This window comes from Mya arenaria, chromosome 10 (assembly GCF_026914265.1).
Source record: "Mya arenaria isolate MELC-2E11 chromosome 10, ASM2691426v1".
Taxonomy (NCBI): Eukaryota; Metazoa; Mollusca; class Bivalvia; order Myida; family Myidae; genus Mya; species Mya arenaria.
This window is the reverse complement of record NC_069131.1, coordinates 73965656-73985383: the sequence shown is the minus strand read 5'-3', so window position 1 is coordinate 73985383 and position 19728 is coordinate 73965656. Positions and strand designations below refer to the sequence as shown.

The 19728-nt window shown below is 37.2% G+C and overlaps 1 protein-coding gene across 1 annotated transcript; it reads left to right on the top strand.

The window, feature by feature from the left end:
• The first annotated feature begins 7497 nt into the window (after nt 1-7497).
• On the top strand, nt 7498-12794 carry LOC128205283 (vasopressin V1b receptor-like). The gene is made up of 2 exons (XM_052906812.1): nt 7498-7804; nt 10162-12794. The coding sequence occupies exon 2, from the start codon at nt 10210-10212 to the stop codon at nt 11383-11385; it is 1176 nt and encodes a 391-aa protein (XP_052762772.1). The 5' UTR covers nt 7498-7804; nt 10162-10209; the 3' UTR covers nt 11386-12794.
• The last annotated feature ends 6934 nt before the right edge of the window (nt 12795-19728 follow it).

The following is a 19728-nucleotide window of genomic DNA, read 5'->3' as shown; positions in this document are numbered from 1 at the left end:
CTTGTTTGTTAAAGGCGCCGCCATTATGATCTTTTTATCACCACTGGCAGTGTTTAAATTAGAAGAATTCGACTCTGAGTGATTCCAAATAATAAGATTTAATCATTGGCCGTCAATACACAAAGCATGATATGTTTAAGACCAAATGATGAAATTATTTAGGTTCGTTAAAATGAAAGAAGCACCAATTTTCCATTTAATCACATGGGGGAATTTATTAAATCTGAGTTCAACTACAAAGTTTTCAAAACAATTCGATTCTCGCCTATAATGTCCTCAACTCACATAGGCGTGTTGGAAATGCTAGACTGTTGTGTTTGCATTTTGAATTCCTTTATCTGCCAAAGCAGTCGTAGACATCCAATCGCCTATTCTACTTCATCATCTGTTGAACAAGGGACAGGACATTCATAGAAACTGATATCTGATACACGGATCCCGACGGGCAGTTCGACCACTCCGCCTGCAGTATTGTCTGAGGCTTGAATAGGCTCTGTACATGTCAGTAAGGCTACAAGCTGCTGGGCTTTACCTATTTCACCTCTTTAAATTCAACCCTTTTCACAGCAACCGCCTTGATAAACTTAAAAACATTTATGTTTAATAACATAAGGCGAAACTTGATGCAAACATATCGACACGGGTTAGAAAAAGTCAATAAATAAAATATTTCCGTAGATAGATTTTCAAACCATATTCTTCTACAAGGACAACTACTTTCAGATAAAACATTGTTGCAAACTTCTGTTTTTGCACCAAACAATCGAATCTCCTCTAGATGCGGAAGGCCTGATGTCCCTATTTGTAATATATGACCTGTTCCGATAGTGTGTAACTGATCACATTCTGATAAATCTACGCTATGAATATTCGATATATGTACTAAGCTTAGCATCGTAGGTTCTGCCTTCACGTCAACCCAGCACACCTCTAGGGAAGACGGGTTGATGGTTACGCGAGACAGACGGGAGTTCTCTGTAGTTATCTTTGAGAGATGTGTGAGAGTGCCGAGATCCAGTTGAGTATCTGCAGGAAATGTCAATGTGCAAAGCCACAGTTTCGGAAGTGTATCACAACGTTGCATGCTTCATGTTACGCCTAAATATGATATAGTATCAGATGAGGTATTTGTCATAACAAATTGCTGTTATTGCTGACAATATGCCAAATCAAGGAGAACATCCATGGCAACGTGCACTAAGATGAGTTTGTTTAGATTGGAAGAAAATTGCGACTCGCCAACAAACAGCATCTTAATGGGCGGTATTTCTTTGATCAGTACAGGCTTTATGAAAACCAAGAACTCCTCTAGACATGACGGGTTCTGGGTTACACGGGTCAGACGGGTGTTCAGTATGTGAAACCGCTGAAATCTAGGTAAGTATCTGCAGGAAATGAGAGGTGAATTGGGGATTGCTACAAATGACAGCTCCATGGGCGGTATTTCTTGTATCAGTTCAGGCTTTAAGAATACCCAGAACATCTGTAAGGAAGACGGGTTGATGGAAACGCGGGACAAACGGGTGTTCTTTATCGTTAACTCTGAGTAAGATGTGAGTCCGCTGAGATCCAGATGAGTATCTGCAGCGAAGGTCAACGTGTCAAGCCGCAGTTCTTGAAGTGTAGCACAACGTTGCATGTTACATACGACGCCTTTAGCTGTCATAGTATCGGATGAGGTATTTTCCCTATCTAATTGCTGAAATTGCTGACACTTTGCCAAATCAAGGGGAGCATCCATGGTAACTTGCATTCAGCTGAGATATTTAGATTGGAAGAAAATTGCGAGCCGCTAACAAAGGACAACTTCATGGGCGGTATTTCTTGTATCAAAAGTTATGTGAAAAACTACAGAAACAAGCTCAGTAGCCAAAAGTTTAAACATAAACCCGGTTTAATGACACTGGGTAAACGCACTGGATAAACGCACAAAAAACAAAATCACAAACAAGAAACATGGAACAACAGTACCAAACTCCACAAACAGCACAGTGCATATATACTATATATATATATATATATATAAAAAAACTAGGTATGTTTATCAAGGATTGCTAGGTACCGCCTTGGAACGACCATGGTAAGGTGCTGTTTTCTGAGTTCTTTTAGACTTGTGGAGAAGTGCAACCCTCCAACAAAGGACAGCTTCATGGGCGGTATTTCTTGTAACAGTTCAGACTTCACGTAAATGAAGAACTCCTCTAGAGAAGACAGATTGGTGTCCACTTTAGTAATCGTTAAAGGATTCATTTCAAATGATGATGATGATGATGATGATGATCCATTCAGAGATGAGCCAAACTGACCATCTCAGAGTTAAGCCAAACTGACCCACTCAGAGTGGAGCCAAACTGACCATCTCAGAGTTAAGCCAAACTGACCCACTCAGAGTGGAGCCAAACTGACAAATGAACTTTTATATAGAAACAATGAGCCCCTCAGGGTTGTGCTATTTCTCACAAACGTATTTCTATTTAGAAACAATGAACACCGCAATGTTGAGACAAATATTTCTCAAAAGAAGCCCGTCGAGTTATGCAAAAAAATGACCAAAAGTACATCTTATCCACATTTAAAGATAAATGCCTTATTTTTCAGACTTGATCATCTCCACACACATTTCATAGCGTTTCCAGGGACTGTCAATTTAAGAAATAAGGTTTTGTACTTGCCATTTACATAATTTCGGGAAAAGTCATCGTTCAAAATACATGTATGTCCTCTGTTAAACAACAGTCACGATTTAAATTAAGTAATAAAGTTAAATTTTAAAAACTTATAAAGTGTATTCAAAAATAAAAATATCTGCATGATTCTTAAAACATTGTCAAAGGAATAAGGAAAAAAGGATAAAGGGTAACAGAAAGTGCAACGCTGTTTGTAACTGATTCAGTAAAGCACTTAGGGTGACGGAAAGCGCAACGCTGTTTAAAACTGATTCTTATAGCACTAAGGCTGAATAAAAGCACAGCACTGTTTACAAGTGGTTGAGTAAAGCATTAAGGGTGAATGAAATTACAACGCTGTTAAAAACTGGTTCAGTAATGCACTAAGTGAGATGGAAAGCGCAAAGCTGTTCACAACTAGTTAAGTAAAGCATAAAGGGTAATGGAAAGCGCAACGCTGATTACAACTGGTTCAGTACAGCACTATAAGGCTGAATATAAGCAAAGCAATGCTAACAACTGGTTCCATAAAGCATTAAGGGTGATGGAAAGCGTTATGTTGTTTACAACTGGTACAGTATAGCATTAAGCGTGATGGAATGCCTAAGGCTGTTCACAACTGGTTCAATATAGCATTAAGGGTGAGAGCGCAACGCTGTTCACAACTGGTTCAATATAGCATTAAGGGTGAGAGCGCAACGCTGTTCACAACTGGTTCAATATAGCATTAAGGGTGAGAGCGCAACGCTGTTCACAACTGTTTTAGTAAAACAGTTGTTTCAGTATAGCACAAATGGTAATGGAAAACGCAATACTGTTTACAACTTGTGCAGTAAAACATTAAGGGTAATGCCAAAGGCAAAGCTGTAAACAACTGATTTAGTATAGAATCAAGGGTGAGGAAAAATGCAACGCTGTTTACAAACGGTTTAGCATAGCACTGCGGATGATTGAAAGCGCAAGATAGTATACACATTGTTCAGCATAACACTTAGGGCGAAGGAAAGCGCAAGGCTGTATACAACTGGTTCAGTATAGCATTAAGGGTGATAGAAAGCGCAACGTTGTTTACAATTGGCTCAGTTTAGCATTAAGGGAATTCTAGTATAGCACGAATGGTAATGGAAAACGCAATACTGTTTACAACTTGTGCAGTAAAGCATTAAGGGTAATGCAAAAGGCAAAGCTGTAAACAACTGATTTAGTATAGGATCAAGGGTGAAGAAAAATGCAACGCTGTTTACAAACGGTTTAGCATAGCACTGCGGGTGATTGAAAGCGAAAGATATTATACACATTGTTCAGCATAACACTTAAGGCGAAGGAAAGCGCAACGCTGTTTACAACTGGTTCAGTATAGCACATATGTTGATGAAAAGCGCAACGCTGTTTACAACTCGTTCAGTATAACATTAAGGGTGATGGAACGCGCAACGCTGCTAACAACTGGATCAGTAAAGCACTTTGTGAGATGGTATGCACAACGCAGATTACAACTGGTTCAGTACAGCACTAAGGATGAATGAAAGCGCAACTCTGTTAACAACTGGTTCCATAAAGCATTATGGGCGATGGAAAGCGCAACGCTTTTTTCAACTGATTCAGTAAAGCACTGAGTGAGATGGAAAGCGCAACGCTGAATACAACTGATTCAGTAAAGCACTTAGTGAGATGGAAAGCGCAACGCTGAATACAACTGATTCAGTAAGCACTTAGTGAGATGGAATGCGCAACGCTGAATACAACTGATTCAGTAAAGCACTTAGTGAGATGGAATGCGCAACGCTGAATACAACTGATCCAGTAAAGCACTTAGTGAGATGGAATGCGCAACGCTGAATACAACTGATTCAGTAAAGCACTTAGTGAGATGGAATGCGCAACGCTGAATACAACTGATTCAGTAAAGCACTTTGTGAGATGGAATGCGCAACGCTGAATACAACTGATTCAGTAAAGCACTTAATGAGATGGAATGCGCAACGCTGAATACAACTGGTTCAGTAAAGCACTTAGTGAGATGGAAAGCGCAACGCTGAATACAACTGATTCAGTAAAGCACTTAGTGAGATGGAATGCGCAACGCTGAATACAACTGATTCAGTAAAGCACTTAGTGAGATGGAATGCGCAACGCTGAATACAACTGATTCAGTAAGCACTTAGTGAGATGAAAAGCGCAACGCTGAATACAACTGATTCAGTAAAGCACTTAGTGAGATGGAATGCGCAACGCTGAATACAACTGATTCAGTAAAGCACTTAATGAGATGGAATGCGCAACGCTGAATACAACTGGTTCAGTAAAGCACTTAGTGAGATGGAATGCGCAACGCTGAATACAACTGATTCAGTAAAGCACTTAGTGAGATGGAAAGCGCAACGCTGAATACAACTGATTCAGTAAAGCACTTAGTGAGATGGAAAGCGCAACGCTGAATACAACTGATTCAGTATAGCAATGAGAGTGATGAAAAGTGCAACGCTGTTTACAACTGGTTCAGTATAGCATTAAGCGTGATGGAAAGATCAACACTGTTTACAACTGGTTCAGTATAGCATTAAGCGTGATGGAAAGATCAACACTGTTTACAACTGGTTCAGTACAGCACACAGGGTGATGGAAAGCGCAGCATTGTTTACAACTCGTTCAGTATAACATTACGGGTGATGGAAAGCGCAACGCAGTTTACAAATAGTTCAGTACAGCATAAAGGGTGATGTAAAGCGCAACGCTGTTTACAACTGGTTCCCTATGGCATTTAGGGTGTTAGAAAAACAACGCTGTTTACAACTGGTTCAGTATGGCATTAAGTGTGATGGAATGAGCAACGCTGTTTACAACTGGTTCAATATGGCATTTAGGGTAATTGATATCGCAAAGCTGTTAACATCTGTATCAGTATTGCACTTAGGGTGATGGAAAGCGCAGCCCTGTTTATAATTGGTTCAGTATGGTACTAAGGGTGAATAAAAGTGCAACGCTGTTAACAAGTTACAAGTTATTCAGTATAGCATAAATGGTGATGGTAAGCTCAACGCTGTTTACAGTATAGCGCTCAGCGTGAATGAAAGCGCAACGCTGTTCATAAATGGGACAGAAAACAAAAACAAAATATCAAAAGACATAATCTGGAATAATTCTGGCTTCTTAGTCATAAGATTACACTTTAAAAAATAGCCGTATTTCGTATGTATGCCGGGGAAACACGCTTGGATAGTTTGGACTGAGAATTTTCAAAACAGAAACATAAATTAACCTTGATGGAAGTTTTCAAATTCCCATTTGCACCGCGTATAACTTAGGAACGATACATGAAATAGCAATGATGGTACTAAAAAATATTGGTGTAATACAAAAAGGCACGACACAATGGGGTTTTTCCTTAAAGATTTAATTGATAAACTTATAGGAGATGGAATATGAAATAGCCTATTTAAAATATCTCATATAATACTAAAAACACAAGCTTTTTAATGAAAAACAGAAAGCAGTACCACAAAATAAATAAATATATAGCTGTAACTAAGGCACTTGCGCCCCTCTCCCAGAGTGGAAACTATTTAGCTTAAAGTTTTGGCATGGGGCGGGGGGTACTCCCCCAATAAAATGTGAACATTGTTTAGTCCGAAATTGTGAATTTCGGGCCGTATTAAATTGCTTTTCCTCTCTATATTGAAATAAAAAGTACTTTGGCATTTTTAGGGGAGGCACGCGCCGAACGCGCCCCCTCATGCATCCACTACTGGTATCAACACAGTATAATTTCGCATTAAAGTAATCGATTATTTATCCGTTATTTGCTTTTACATCTGGGCTTGTGTTGTGCCGTGCGTTTTTAACTATAAACCCGTTATTTGACACCTATGGGGAATTAGCTATTGAAGTCCAAACCAAATCCTTTTCACGAAGCAAGTTCTTTTCACGATTTTATTCTGTTGTTCTTTCCTTAACACATACTTGAGGCAATAACACAGTATGTGTAGTCCAAATATTAACACCAAATATATTGTATAACAGCGACAACGCTATAGTTTGCTGGACTGTGGTAAAACCATCTCTGAGCTCAGACAAATTTCAAGAGTCCGTTTTATCTATTAAGAACTACCTTTTTTCTCTCCTCTCCTCCCAACATTTAAAAATCTGTTACCTTATATTGTGCGGTTCGGTCATGCATTACATAAATTAAACCAATAGAAAAACAGGAAATACTTCAAAAAGATTGTCAGCTCAGCTCAAACTAATTACTTCTGATTTCAAATAGTTCTCAATCAAAACATATGTCAAGGTGCTAAGTTAGATACAAAGAAACAATAAAACAGTAAGCTAAGGTCAATATGGCTTCGACTGACACCTCCTTTGTTTGGCAATTAGCAACATCCTAAATCGTTGGCGTTTGCCAACCTGTTACAAACACAGTTGCATATTTTAAATAACAGGTGTAAAAACATCTAACAAATAATTTGTAAATAACCCAACGCTGAAATTATGAAAATGGTTTCAATTAACAAAACAATTTTAACCAAAATATGGCATGACGTACAGCATAACACTTGTCTCTGAAGTTTTCACTGTGTTATTAACAACAGCCGTCATGCCTTTAGAATTAGAAGGCAATGAGGTCTCGTTCCATTCTAATGAAATGCTGCAGACGACACACTGAATAAACTGTGTACCTGAATGATTAATACAAAATAAGAACTTAATGAACGATTACCGGTTGAGTATTATTACACTGTAAGTACCAACAGGGCGCGCCTTGACACAACTACATCAATTTGGAATGGCCTTATATTCTATCGATCAGCTTAGAGTATAACGATTATCTGGGAAACAGCCTTTGTTTCCGCACCATTGAACAAATTACTCATTAACTACACACAGTACTATGGGTTGTTTTATCAATAAATCAGAGGAGTGCAGTTTAAAACAGCATGTGAAGAGCGGTTAAACGCTGTATGGTATGTAGAAGATTTGAACATGTTGTAAAAAACTGGCTGGAGTAACACGTTAAATAAAAGAGTTTTAGGACAGCGTTTGAGGAGTGGGTATAATTATGTTGTGATTTGGGGAGAAGATTTGAACATGTAGCAGAAATAATGACGATTGATTCTATTGACTTTGGAGTTTCGAACGAGGTGAGTATTACAGCGATACATTTCGTTTTACTTCTGTTCTTATCTTGTGATTGAGCTTATATCATTCTGCATGAGTGTGTCAGTATTCTTATGATATACCTACGTTCAGATATTCGAATTAAATATCATGTTATTAATAAGGTGATTTCATGGCTCAGTTATTTGTCAGAGGTCAGCTGTATTGGTCTGTTGTTACGTCATTGAATGTACTCCAGGTCGGCGTTGTCTGTAGTATTTGGTTATTAAAAATAAATACAGAGACGCCAGTCTTCGATAAAAACGCCGTGCATATCGGAGGTTTAAGATGACTGTCAACTTGAGACTGAAAATTCTGCCACACATTGTCGCGATGTGAATTTCATGTATGTCATTAATTTTTCGTGATGTGACGATTCGTAAGTGGTGCTTCAGAGCCATTTCCGCCATTAGTAAACAGCTGCATGAAACAAGGTGACCCTGCATCTGATAAAAAAGTTAGTGACATGCCCTATATTCATGTTTATATATTTAGCTTTGTTAAACAAAGATACAGGTTTATTGATCCGTAGATAAATGACTTCAAAATCCAGATAGAACAATGCAAATATTTTGTTTAAAATAAATGTAAATCTACGCAGGAATATTCATGCGATAGGAACTTATTTGTTGAACAATTCCGAACATCTGAACTATTGTTTTTATCTCGATATGTCTCCTTTGCTATATGGCAATACTATCAGGGGGGGAAACGGAATATTTTTCTACACGTTAACGATTTCGATTTTTTTTATCACAGTGCTGTTATCAATCATTTAACAGCATTGTTATAATTTCTATCACCCTAATGCAATAGCCCCCATCATAATATTGTGGCAGCTCCTATCATACTGATGTTATAATTCCTTTCACAGTGATGTTATAGCTCCTTTCACAGTGTTGTTATAGCTCCTATCACAGTGTTGTTATAGCTCCTTTCACAGTGATGTTATAGCTCCTTTCATAGTATTGTTATAGCTCCTATCACAGTGTTGTTATAGCTCCTTTCACAGTGATGTTATAGCTCCTTTCACAGTATTGTTATAGCTCCTTTCATAGTATTGTTATAGCTCCTTTCATAGTATTGTTATAGCTCCTTTCACAGTGATGTTATAGCTCCTTTCACAGTGATGTTATAGCTCCTTTCACAGTGATGTTATAGCTCCTTTCATAGTATTGTTATAGCTCCTATCACAGTGTTGTTATAGCTCCTTTCACAGTGTTGTTATAGCTCCTTTCATAGTATTGTTATAGCTCCTTTCATAGTGTTGTTATAGCTCCTTTCACAGTGATGTTATAGCTCCTTTCATAGTATTGTTATAGCTCCTATCACAGTGTTGTTATAGCTCCCTTCACAGTGATGTTATAGCTCCTTTCATAGTGTTGTTATAGCTCCTATCACAGTGTTGTTATAGCTCCTTTCACAGTGTTGTTATAGCTCCTTTCACAGTATTGTTATAGCTCCTATCACAGTGTTGTTATAGCTCCTTTCACAGTGTTGTTATAGCTCCTTTCACAGTGTTGTTATAGCTCCTATCACAGTGTTGTTATAGCTCCTTTCACAGTGTTGTTATAGCTCCTATCACAGTGTTGTTATAGCTCCTTTCACAGTATTGTTATAGCTCCTATCACAGTGTTGTTATAGCTCCTTTCACAGTGTTGTTATAGCTCCTATCACAGTGTTGTTATAGCTCCTTTCATAGTGTTGTTATAGCTCCTATCACAGTGTTGTTATAGCTCCTTTCACAGTGTTGTTATAGCTCCTATCACAATGTTGTTATAACTCCTTTCACAGTGTTGTTATAGCTCCTTTCACAGTGTTGTTATAGCTCCTTTCACAGTGTTGTTATAGCTCCTATCACAGTGTTGTTATAGCTCCTATCACAGTGTTGTTATAGCTCCTATCACAGTGTTGTTATAGCTCCTTTCGTAGTATTGTTATAGCTCCTATCACAGTGTTGTTATAGCTCCTATGACAGTGTTGGTTTAGCTCTTATCACAGTGTTGTTATAGCTCATATCACTCACTCACTCACTCACTCACTCACGCACTCACGCACGCACGCACGCGCGCGCGCGCGCGCGCGCGCTCGCTCGCTCGCTCACTCACTCACTCACGCACTCACTCGCACTCACACACTCACTTCAACTGACTATTTTACTTTGAACTGGAATGGTAAATCATTTTTAATATAATTGAAAAAGGAAAACATGTGCATGTTAAAACTTTTAACTTACAAATAAACGTATTCTAGTACTTTAATAACGTAAAACTGTGAATATCCCGACGAATTGTTGTTTAACCTAACTACTTTATCTAAACACTTTTCTTTTCTTATTCAGCGACGTTAGTGCGATGAGAAACAAAATAACCAGGGAAGAAAATTAAAGATGTACACAACTTTACCAAAATCATGGCGGGACGAATTCGACGACAACGCCACGTTGACGGAACTCAACGACGCTTTGGTCACGCTACACCTTCCGGCCATTGTCATCTGTGCTACGCTTGCAGTGATGGGCATCATCGGAAACTTGATCGTGTTAAGCGTCTACATACCCCACCCAAGCTCATTTTCACGTGTGTTTATTCTGTGGCTTGCTGTAGTAGACGTGATAGCGTGCAGCGTCGGAACCCCTCTGCTGGTGTTTAGCATGATTCATCCGTACCAGTTTCCGTCCGAGAACGTATGCAAAACGTTACGTTTTGTCCACGTTTTTCTAGTGGCGACGTCAGTGTTTATATTTGTTAGTATTGCCATGGAAAGGCACCGGGCTATCTGCAATTTTGAGGTGGTTGAAATGAAAACAAGGCGAATGCATGTCATGTGTATTGTGTCTTGTATAATGGGAGTTGTAGTGGCCGTCCCGGCTATATTTATTTACGGAATAAGGACAGTCAAAACTGGAGTTCACAATATCACAGGGACTGAATGCTTTGTTGAAGACCACTTTATACAAGCTGATTCAATATGGCCCAAAATATACTTCCCATTTCAATCCATAGTCGTGAGTATATCATTTGCTATATTGCTTGTGCTGTACATTCGGATTGGACGACAGTTACAGTGGCATCTGAAATTCACGGGACGTTACACAGCAAGGTCTAAGTTAAACCAGTCAACCAAATCAAGCCAGTCGGTGTGCATATATGAACAAACCGACAGTTCGCCGAAATTAAAGGCCGGAAGTATGCTAAAGCTGACTTCTACGTCAGATAGGACCGGAAGTACATATAGCCTCCATACGCCCGTGGGGAAGGAGGCATCCACCGCCAGTAGCCGCGTAAATAGAGCCGCCCATGAGATGACCAGCATGTTTTGTTGGTTGACGGCCGTTTTCGTGCTCTCTTTCATTCCTCACCTTGCTATTATCATTTACTCAACATTTCGGACTGATTTTGCACAGGATATGACGTCATCACAGGTTGTGGCGTATAACATATTTTTGAGATCGTTTGCTGTCAATAACATGGCAAATCCGCTCGTGTATTTCACATGTGTACGTGACTTTCGACGAGATTTTAAGAATTTACTTAGCAATATTTTCTGTAGCTGCAGGAGATAATGACCGTAGTTAAATAAAAAATGGGACACATGTAAATGGACACAGGGATAATTGTTCCGACCTTTAGCGAAGAGTATGTGTAGTTATACTAAATAGTCATTTCCTTCCATCAGTGAATACAGTTGGGAGTCACTTTGAAATTGTCAATGTCACACACCTTAAGGTCAGTATATAAAGTACGGAGATCGCGTCCTCTCTAGAGCTGTCTCTGGTAGTACATGATTCTTTGACAATCTCGTATAAAAAGTGCAATATTATTGTATGTTTCTGTGTTTTGTAAAAGCGAAGGGTTATCTCAAAATTAGATGGAATTGATTAATCCGAATTAATGTAAATGATCTCATTTTTGGAAAAATAATACAATCTTATGTACCAGTGGTCTCGGGATGGGTTTTCTTGAGTCAGAGTGTGCATTATGTGCCGATTCTTAATTTGCATTCTTGGCCCATATGCACTTATATCTTTAGTCTTAGTCTGCACTCTGTGCCCATATGCAGTAACGTCTTAAGTCTGAGCTCATTCTCGATCCATATGCACTTACGTCTTAGTATGAGTATGTATTCTGGGTCCATATGCACTAATGTCTTGTGTCCGAGAGAGCATTCTGGATCCATATGCACTAACGTCTTGAGTCTGAGAGAGCATTCTGGGTCCATATGCACTAACGTCTTGAGTCTGAGAATGCATTCTGGGTCCATATGCACTAATGTCTTGTGTCCGAGAGAGCATTCTGGATCCATATGCACTAACGTCTTGAGTCTTAGTGTGCATTTTGGGTCCATATTCCCTGAGTGAGCATTTTGGGTCCATATGCACTTACGTCTTAAGTCTGAGTGTGCATTCTGGGTCATGTGCACTAACGTCTTTAGTCTAAGAGGTTTTATTTTTATGTTTTAAGAACATATTCAATCGCATATTACTTTATGTGTTTAATAAGTTTTATGTTAGTGTTTTTCTGTAATTGCGAATTAGCGCTTAAAGAATATACTGCAGTAGTGTTTGTTTATGAAGGAATTCAATTTTTTGCATGTCAATTCGGGTAGTATAGCCAGATATCAAAAAACAATATAATTTAAATAATACTATCGGTTTGGGCATCAACATGGCCAGCAAGCTGTGCTGTTTGACATCAAGAATTTGTGCAAGCCCTGAAAGCTTTTTTTCTAGTTTTAAGTGCGTTTGCTTGTTGGCTTTTACATGTTTTAGGAACTTTACTTGTCTGCATACTATTTGTTTTTGTTTTTAAATTTCCGCACGTAGGTTGTACATATTTGCTTACTGTTCGTCAGGGTAACTTACAGTTAATGTTTAAAATTGATTATACAAAGTAATGTCTTTGCAATAATATTTTATTTGCTCAGTTTTGGAAACATTTGTTTTATATATGTTGGAATAAATTCACAAGCTTTTATTAAAGTTTATCGTTATGATGTTTGAATACACGCAGCTGATCGGTTAACCATAATTACAGTGCCTAGCAATCGTCACTCGTATCCTTACACAACGAGCCGTCGCTATTCCAAACATTAAACATTATCTAATTAAACGATCATAAAGCGTAATGAACCAAATGCCTCATAAGCCACATTGTATTCCCAACTCTATCGAGACAGTTTTGGAATTTAGTTTGCAAAAGTCGGTCGGCCTGTTGGTCGGTCAGTTATTCGGATTGAATATCGGACGGGTGGCAAAATCTCGTCTGCACAAAACTCAAGAACAGTTTGACCTAGAAGCATAAAACTTCAACTTTATGTTGCCTTTGATCAGTAAATGACCCCTTTTTGTGTTTGAGGTCAGCAGGTCAATGTCAGGGTCAAATCTGTTATGAATAATTAGTGTTCAAAATTATTTTAGAAGAGTTATGTGTCGGACCATGAAACTTAAACAGCAAAAGGTTGCCTATGACAGTTTGCTTACATCTACTTTGGAGGATTTAACCATTAGGATAAAGTTCAAGGTCATAGCAAACATTATTTGGTTGAATCAAAGTATGGTTTTATCATCTCAGACCGTTGGCTACCTTCCAAATTAACAGGTATTAAAGCTGAATGGTTGTGATTTTGAAAAAAAAACAGGCGGAACATGCTGGATCTATTTGATCTACTTCTTATTGCTTGCAGTTTGTCATCGTTCATCCGGATATAAATTGTAATTTTACTGAATATGCAGTATTTTTGGGTGTAGTGAAGCAATATAAATCAGTATTATCTTGCATGCAAATTGGTATATTTATTATAGAATGTATAGGAAATTTATACAGGAAGATGAGCCATTTTAGGAGGTGGGGGTCGGAGTTTTAGGTCAAAGGTCAAAACCACATTTATAACAATTTCTGCATAAATACTCTAGAACGTTTTTATATGCATTTACAAAACTTCAGTGTTAGATTACCCTTGTCCGTAATATGACATTAATTAATGGAGTGTGTCAAAAAGGTTAAAAGACCATGGCCACAGCAACCCTTGCTAACAGAACCTTTTATGCACAGCTGTAACACTGCAATTCAATCGGCAAACGGTTTTCGCGGACAGTTGTTAAGCTAACCTACCAATTTTGTCCTGTACGATATATATGTTAATGTATTAATTGATATCATTGTCTGTATTGTTCTCATTTCGGAAACTATTTCTGAGGGGAAGTAGTATTTGCCATTATCCTACTGATTTTGAGGCTGTAATATTCATCATGATCGTATTCCCCATTTAATCCCGCTGTTTTGTAATGATCATAATGAAAGGTACCATACACTAAAACTATTACGGCAATGTGATGGTAATGTCCCTTAACCTGAGCTTCGGGGGAATTTAGCATTCCTATTGCGTAATTGTTTTAACTGCTGATATCAAAAGTTTGATTACATTTAGCATAACAGTAAATATATATATAATGTATTCCTTTAAGCTGCACTCTCACAGATTGACTGTTTTGACAACTTTTTTTTTTACTTTTTGTCTTGGATTTTTTTCGTTAATGTCTGGGCACCATTGATATAAATTGCTGACAAAATATCAAATATCAGTTTTTCATTTACGGTCCAAAATTGATGTAGTATGGCTAAAAGCGTTACTAACGCTTTAAGAAAATAAGTGTATCAGCATATAACATCAATTTTCGAATGTAAATATGACAAACTGCGATCTTACTTTATGTTATTACAAAAAAAGTCAAAACGGTCAATTTGTGAGACTCCAGCTTTCAGATAATGAAGTGTTCTCTTTTCTAAAATATTTTGATTTATCCAAATATGAAGTTTGGGCTGAAACAGACTATTCAGAAAACTGACATTATTGTTCTAGGTAAAAAGTATGTCCTTTATTAGTATGTTAACAAATGTTTTATCGTGATAAATGATTTTTGTTCGTCTGTTATAACACATATAACATGGACCTCAGACTGTGATCTATATCCAGTTTCGTTCAATAAAGATGAGGCACAAAACCCATAGTATATCTGTAATGTGTTATGTGTTTACGCTCATGTTTCCGCCAATAGAATCGCCGGAATTATTCTGGTGAACTCGTCTAGAACCTATTTGGTATCCAATGACGGGCCAAGGGTCTGTTTTGATGGTATGAAAGGCTCAACGCTCTGTGTTTGGTTTGCAGCCATCTGTTTACATGTTAAACTGAAATACTTACCTCATGCGCACCAAGACTGACAAAATGCCAGCTTCTGCAGATAAAAATAGTTTACAAAGATATTCCCCTCTGATGTAGAACAAAACTTCTTTGAGGTAAGCGCCTGGAACGAGCAAATTAATCAAAATAGGTAATTATTTCAGAACGAGAGTTTCTCTGAATAGGTAATTATTTCAGAACGAGAGTTTCTCTGAATAGGTAATTATTTCAGAACGAGAGTTTCTCTGAATAGGTAATTATTTCAGAACGAGAGTTTCTCTGAATAGGTAATTATTTCAGAACGAGAGTTTCTCTGAATAGGTAATTATTTCAGAACGAGAGTTTCTCTGAATAGGTAATTATTTCAGAACGAGAGTTTCTCTGGTGCTATCTATGTCAGCAAAGGATGAAGTATATAGGCTTTCGTGTACACCACACTGGGAACAAGTACTATTAAAGAAAGTCACAAGTTATGCAAGGTTGATACGCAGTACGCAGACCCTCAAGAATGAAATACTCGATACGCATGCATTTAAACATTTAAACATGTTTGGTTGGCTTGATATATGAGGTCGCGTGGAAACAATGTTGTACTATGAAGGTTCACGTGATCAAAATGGACCAGCCAAATTATTATTGTAAAGTAAAGCTATAAAATTTGTTTGATAAATATACAACCTTTACAAACAAACCATTGAATAAACTGATTAAAGAAAAGGGAAACATCAAGATACAAAAAAACTTATAGAGTTATAACAAACCTTTAATGGTAATATAATAACTCGCCCCCAACATCGTATGCTACGGTTTTTTACAGCTTGGTTTACGAACCGTAAGTTTCATTAAGGTATGGCGTCACTATTGCGTCATATGTACTTCCGTTGTGTGGAAAATTCTAAATAAAAAAAAATGTTTTTATGACTGATCGACATGTTTTCACATGCTTAATACACTGTAAATCAAAAATATCATTATCCCTGAAACTTTTATACCTTGAGTATCTATTATTGCTTGATTTATCATTTAGAATAGAGATTTAAGCATAAACTGCTGCCCTATAGTTGAAAGGTCATTTTGGAAGAACTGTCATGGCGGACTGTGCATTTTTTAGAGTTTGTTTTTCAAGTGGAGAGATTTTTCTTAAGAATAACTTGACCCCCCCCCCCCTTTTATTGGCTTAAAAGGTAATTTAAAGCCTGTAATTTAAGAATATATATGTTTATCATAGTCTGCATTCGCTCGAAATGCCTTTAAATGTTGTCTAAAAGTAATCATTTCACATTGAATTATAGAGGGTGCTCAGAAAGAAGTAACCCTACAATTACATAGGCTCACACGATAACCCGTCATCCAATCAAATCGCAGGAATTTCAGTTAAGATACTTCCGGTAGTGTTGCTAAAACCCGATACCTTGTATCGATACTGGGAAAAGTCGGTATCACAGTTTATGGTACCGGATTATGTTGATACTGGGTTTTCGTCACAGTCGGTACCGGGTAATATCATATTCTCTTAAGGAATCCCGGTATCGATTGGCCCGGTATCAGTATAATAATAATCTACTATGACTTTGAATATGTTAAACAACATAATAAGCATGTATCAATAGGTAAAATTACACACTTTTAACATACTGTAAATTTTGAGTATAGTAGCGTTTAATTTTACTAATTATTGTTTGTTTGTGTGTTTTTATGTGATAATTGGGGAATAGATTTGATTTGTTTTATAACACTCTATGTATTAATTTATACAATGAAAATGTGTTTTGATATTTAAAAAGCCGAAAAATTAACGTAGCCATTTCTACCCTCCATTTTTGAAATTGTGATTATATGGCCCATGGCAATATATTGATGACACTTAGATAATCTTATTGTAATACAAAAACTGTAATACAGAGTTCTTTATCTGATAACCATTCCCTCAATAGGCAACAAATAGCGGGTCATCTGATACCGATATTTGTCATCTGATATATCCCGGTATCACTTTCGGGCTTTAGCACCATCCTACATTCGGTTTGAGTTAACCTTTGATGCCAGTTGTAGTGAATTTCACGAGTATGAATTATTTTGATCCTATTATACGTTGCTCCTTAGGAGTTTACTTTGTACATGAAATCATTTGTATTATTTACATTGCTCCTAGATGTTCTGTTCTTTAGGTTTGCTCCTAATCCAATTCTTTATATGTGCATTGCTCCTAAACATGAGGTGCATGCTTTTTGCGTGTCGTTTTTGGCGGCAATTCATACTATATAAAGCTGTTGTTCGTGTGTTCAATTAGTGTTCCATCTGAAGTTATTTAGACTGCTTTAGGATTTATTAACAGTTCCATCTTTCAGACATTTTATGTGTTAATTATTAAATTGTGAACGTGTTAAACTGGATTTTATTGAGATATAATTTATATTGTGCAAAATTACCAATAATTAAATGTTGTGGAAATATCGTTTTGTGTTCGTTATTCATCTAAACTGTTCGATGTGGCAGAGAAAGAAAATAGTATTCAGTCTAATGGTAAAATTTATTCAATGTTATATTCGAAACGGAAACTCAAAGAAACTCTGCGACACCAGTGGGTCAAAGGTCAAAGTCGTTGTAACCGTAAGCTGATAATACACAGTTCTCTATCATTAATAGAAAAACGTTTAGGCCTAGAGACCTCGAACTAGGTAGAGGTCCCTCATACATGACCAGAGTTCTAACTAATTTGACGCCAGTTGGGCTGAGATCAAGGGTGACCTTGAGCTGAAAATCCGATTTCTTTCAATAACTGAAGAATGCTCTTATCCAGGTACCTCTTTAAAGAGAAGGATAATTATATCCCTGCACATAGTTCGCTTTTAAATCAAACAAACTTGCCAGACTTTACAGATCATTAATATTAATTAGAAAAGTGTGCATCTACACCTGATATGCAATTGTGAAAATGTTTTCCAATGCCAAGGCATGTGGTGGGCCGATCTACATTAATGTATATATTTATTTCTTGAAGATTCAGACAAAAGAAAGGCAATCAATCAGTTCCATAATTCTTGTGTAGCATGAGTTGTTGTTCTTACATTTACTGAAGGATATTGGGCGCAACAGAGGGTAAATAAACCAAGCAGGAAAAGAAACTTCGGTCGAATAACAATCTAAGCAAAGATTTGTGGAGCGCTTGATTGAGCTTTAAAGTATTTCTGACTAATTGGATTATAGGCTGGTTAAATGGATTATAGGCTGGTTAATTAGATTAAAGCGGGTTAATTGGATTATAGGCTGGTTAATTGGATTATAGGCTAGTTAATTGGATGATAGGATGGTTAATTGGATTATAGACTGGTTAATTGGATTATAGGCTAGTTAATTAGATTAAAGCGGGTTAATTGGATTATAGGCTGGTTAATTGGATTACAGGCTAGTTAATTGGATTATAGGCTAGTTAATTAGATTAAAGCGGGTTAATTGGATTATAGGCTGGTTAATTGGATTATAGGATTAGAGGTTGGAACATTTATTTTCGTCTTAGTTCTTTCGTAAAACTTGCCTAACACTGACCCATGGCTATTGCCAAAATGTTTAAGGCTGTTAGTCCATATACACGACAGGCATCTTCGGTGAATTTCGTCATGCTGGAAAAATCCCTCTTGCTACCCCCTCTTATGTTAGGTGGTGGGTCACGTACAACATCGCGCAATTTATTATATCTTTAATGTACCAGTTATTGAAAATAAAGTAGGACAAAATAAAATAAAAAAAAAGATCGCGGTCGTTTATATTTCGACAATAATTATACAAAATGAAAATAAATAATCCGTAGAAACGCGATTTTTGAAGATTTTTTTTATAATAAAAATAAAATGAGTACTCATTATGACGTCAGAAAACAACGTCGCACGCATTATTTGGTGAAACGCACTAAGTGCGTTTTTCAACGTCAATTTTTACAAAAATATTTAAAATGTCGTTGAACCGAACGGGGCTCAGTTGTGAGTTTCTGTGTATGACTCTCGTCTCAAATATTCCTTAAAAGGCCCCTGAACATGTGGGTTTCAGACGCATGGTGAGCTGAAAGTTCAAGAACTGATGTTTACATCAGTGGCGGATCTACCGGGGGGAGGGGGGCACACAGGGCTCGTGCCCCCCACAATCGGGCCAGCAAATAATGTTTTTGGGCACATCTTTATTGATTTAACAGTACAAATAAGTTATTTTGTCACAATTTAAATCTTATATAAGCATTTGAGCAAATAAACAACCTGATTATCGAGTATAATATAGTATACGAAACGAAATAGTCTTTTGAAAAATAACATCGGGGCCCGAACATTCGTTACAAAAAAATGGCGCCGCATTTTACACAGACAGCTGATCAAAAGTAGACAAATATGGCTGCAGTTATACGCGTTAGTTTACTGTTTTCAGAATATATCATATACCAGAAATATAAGTTGTTTTAAACTGTTAACATGTGCACATTTCAGGTTCGTCATTGCTTTTAATATTGTCATTGTGTCCCAACAAAATATGTGTGTGCATGACTTGCATTTAACAAAAGTTTAAATTCAAAACGTTGCCCCTTTGAAACTTTCAATTAATAATTGCTTATGAGTCTTCTAATTGTAACCAGTAGACAAAAACTCTTGATCTTAAAATATCAAGTTCCTATCCACACTTAATAAACAACACAAACACATAGTCATAGTTAATAATGTATTTGATAAATCGAACTTTTTGG

Excerpts from the sequence above, each read along its gene's own strand:
- LOC128205283 (XM_052906812.1), top strand. The coding sequence starts at position 10,210 with ATGTACACAACTTTACCAAAATCATGGCGGGACGAATTCGACGACAAC.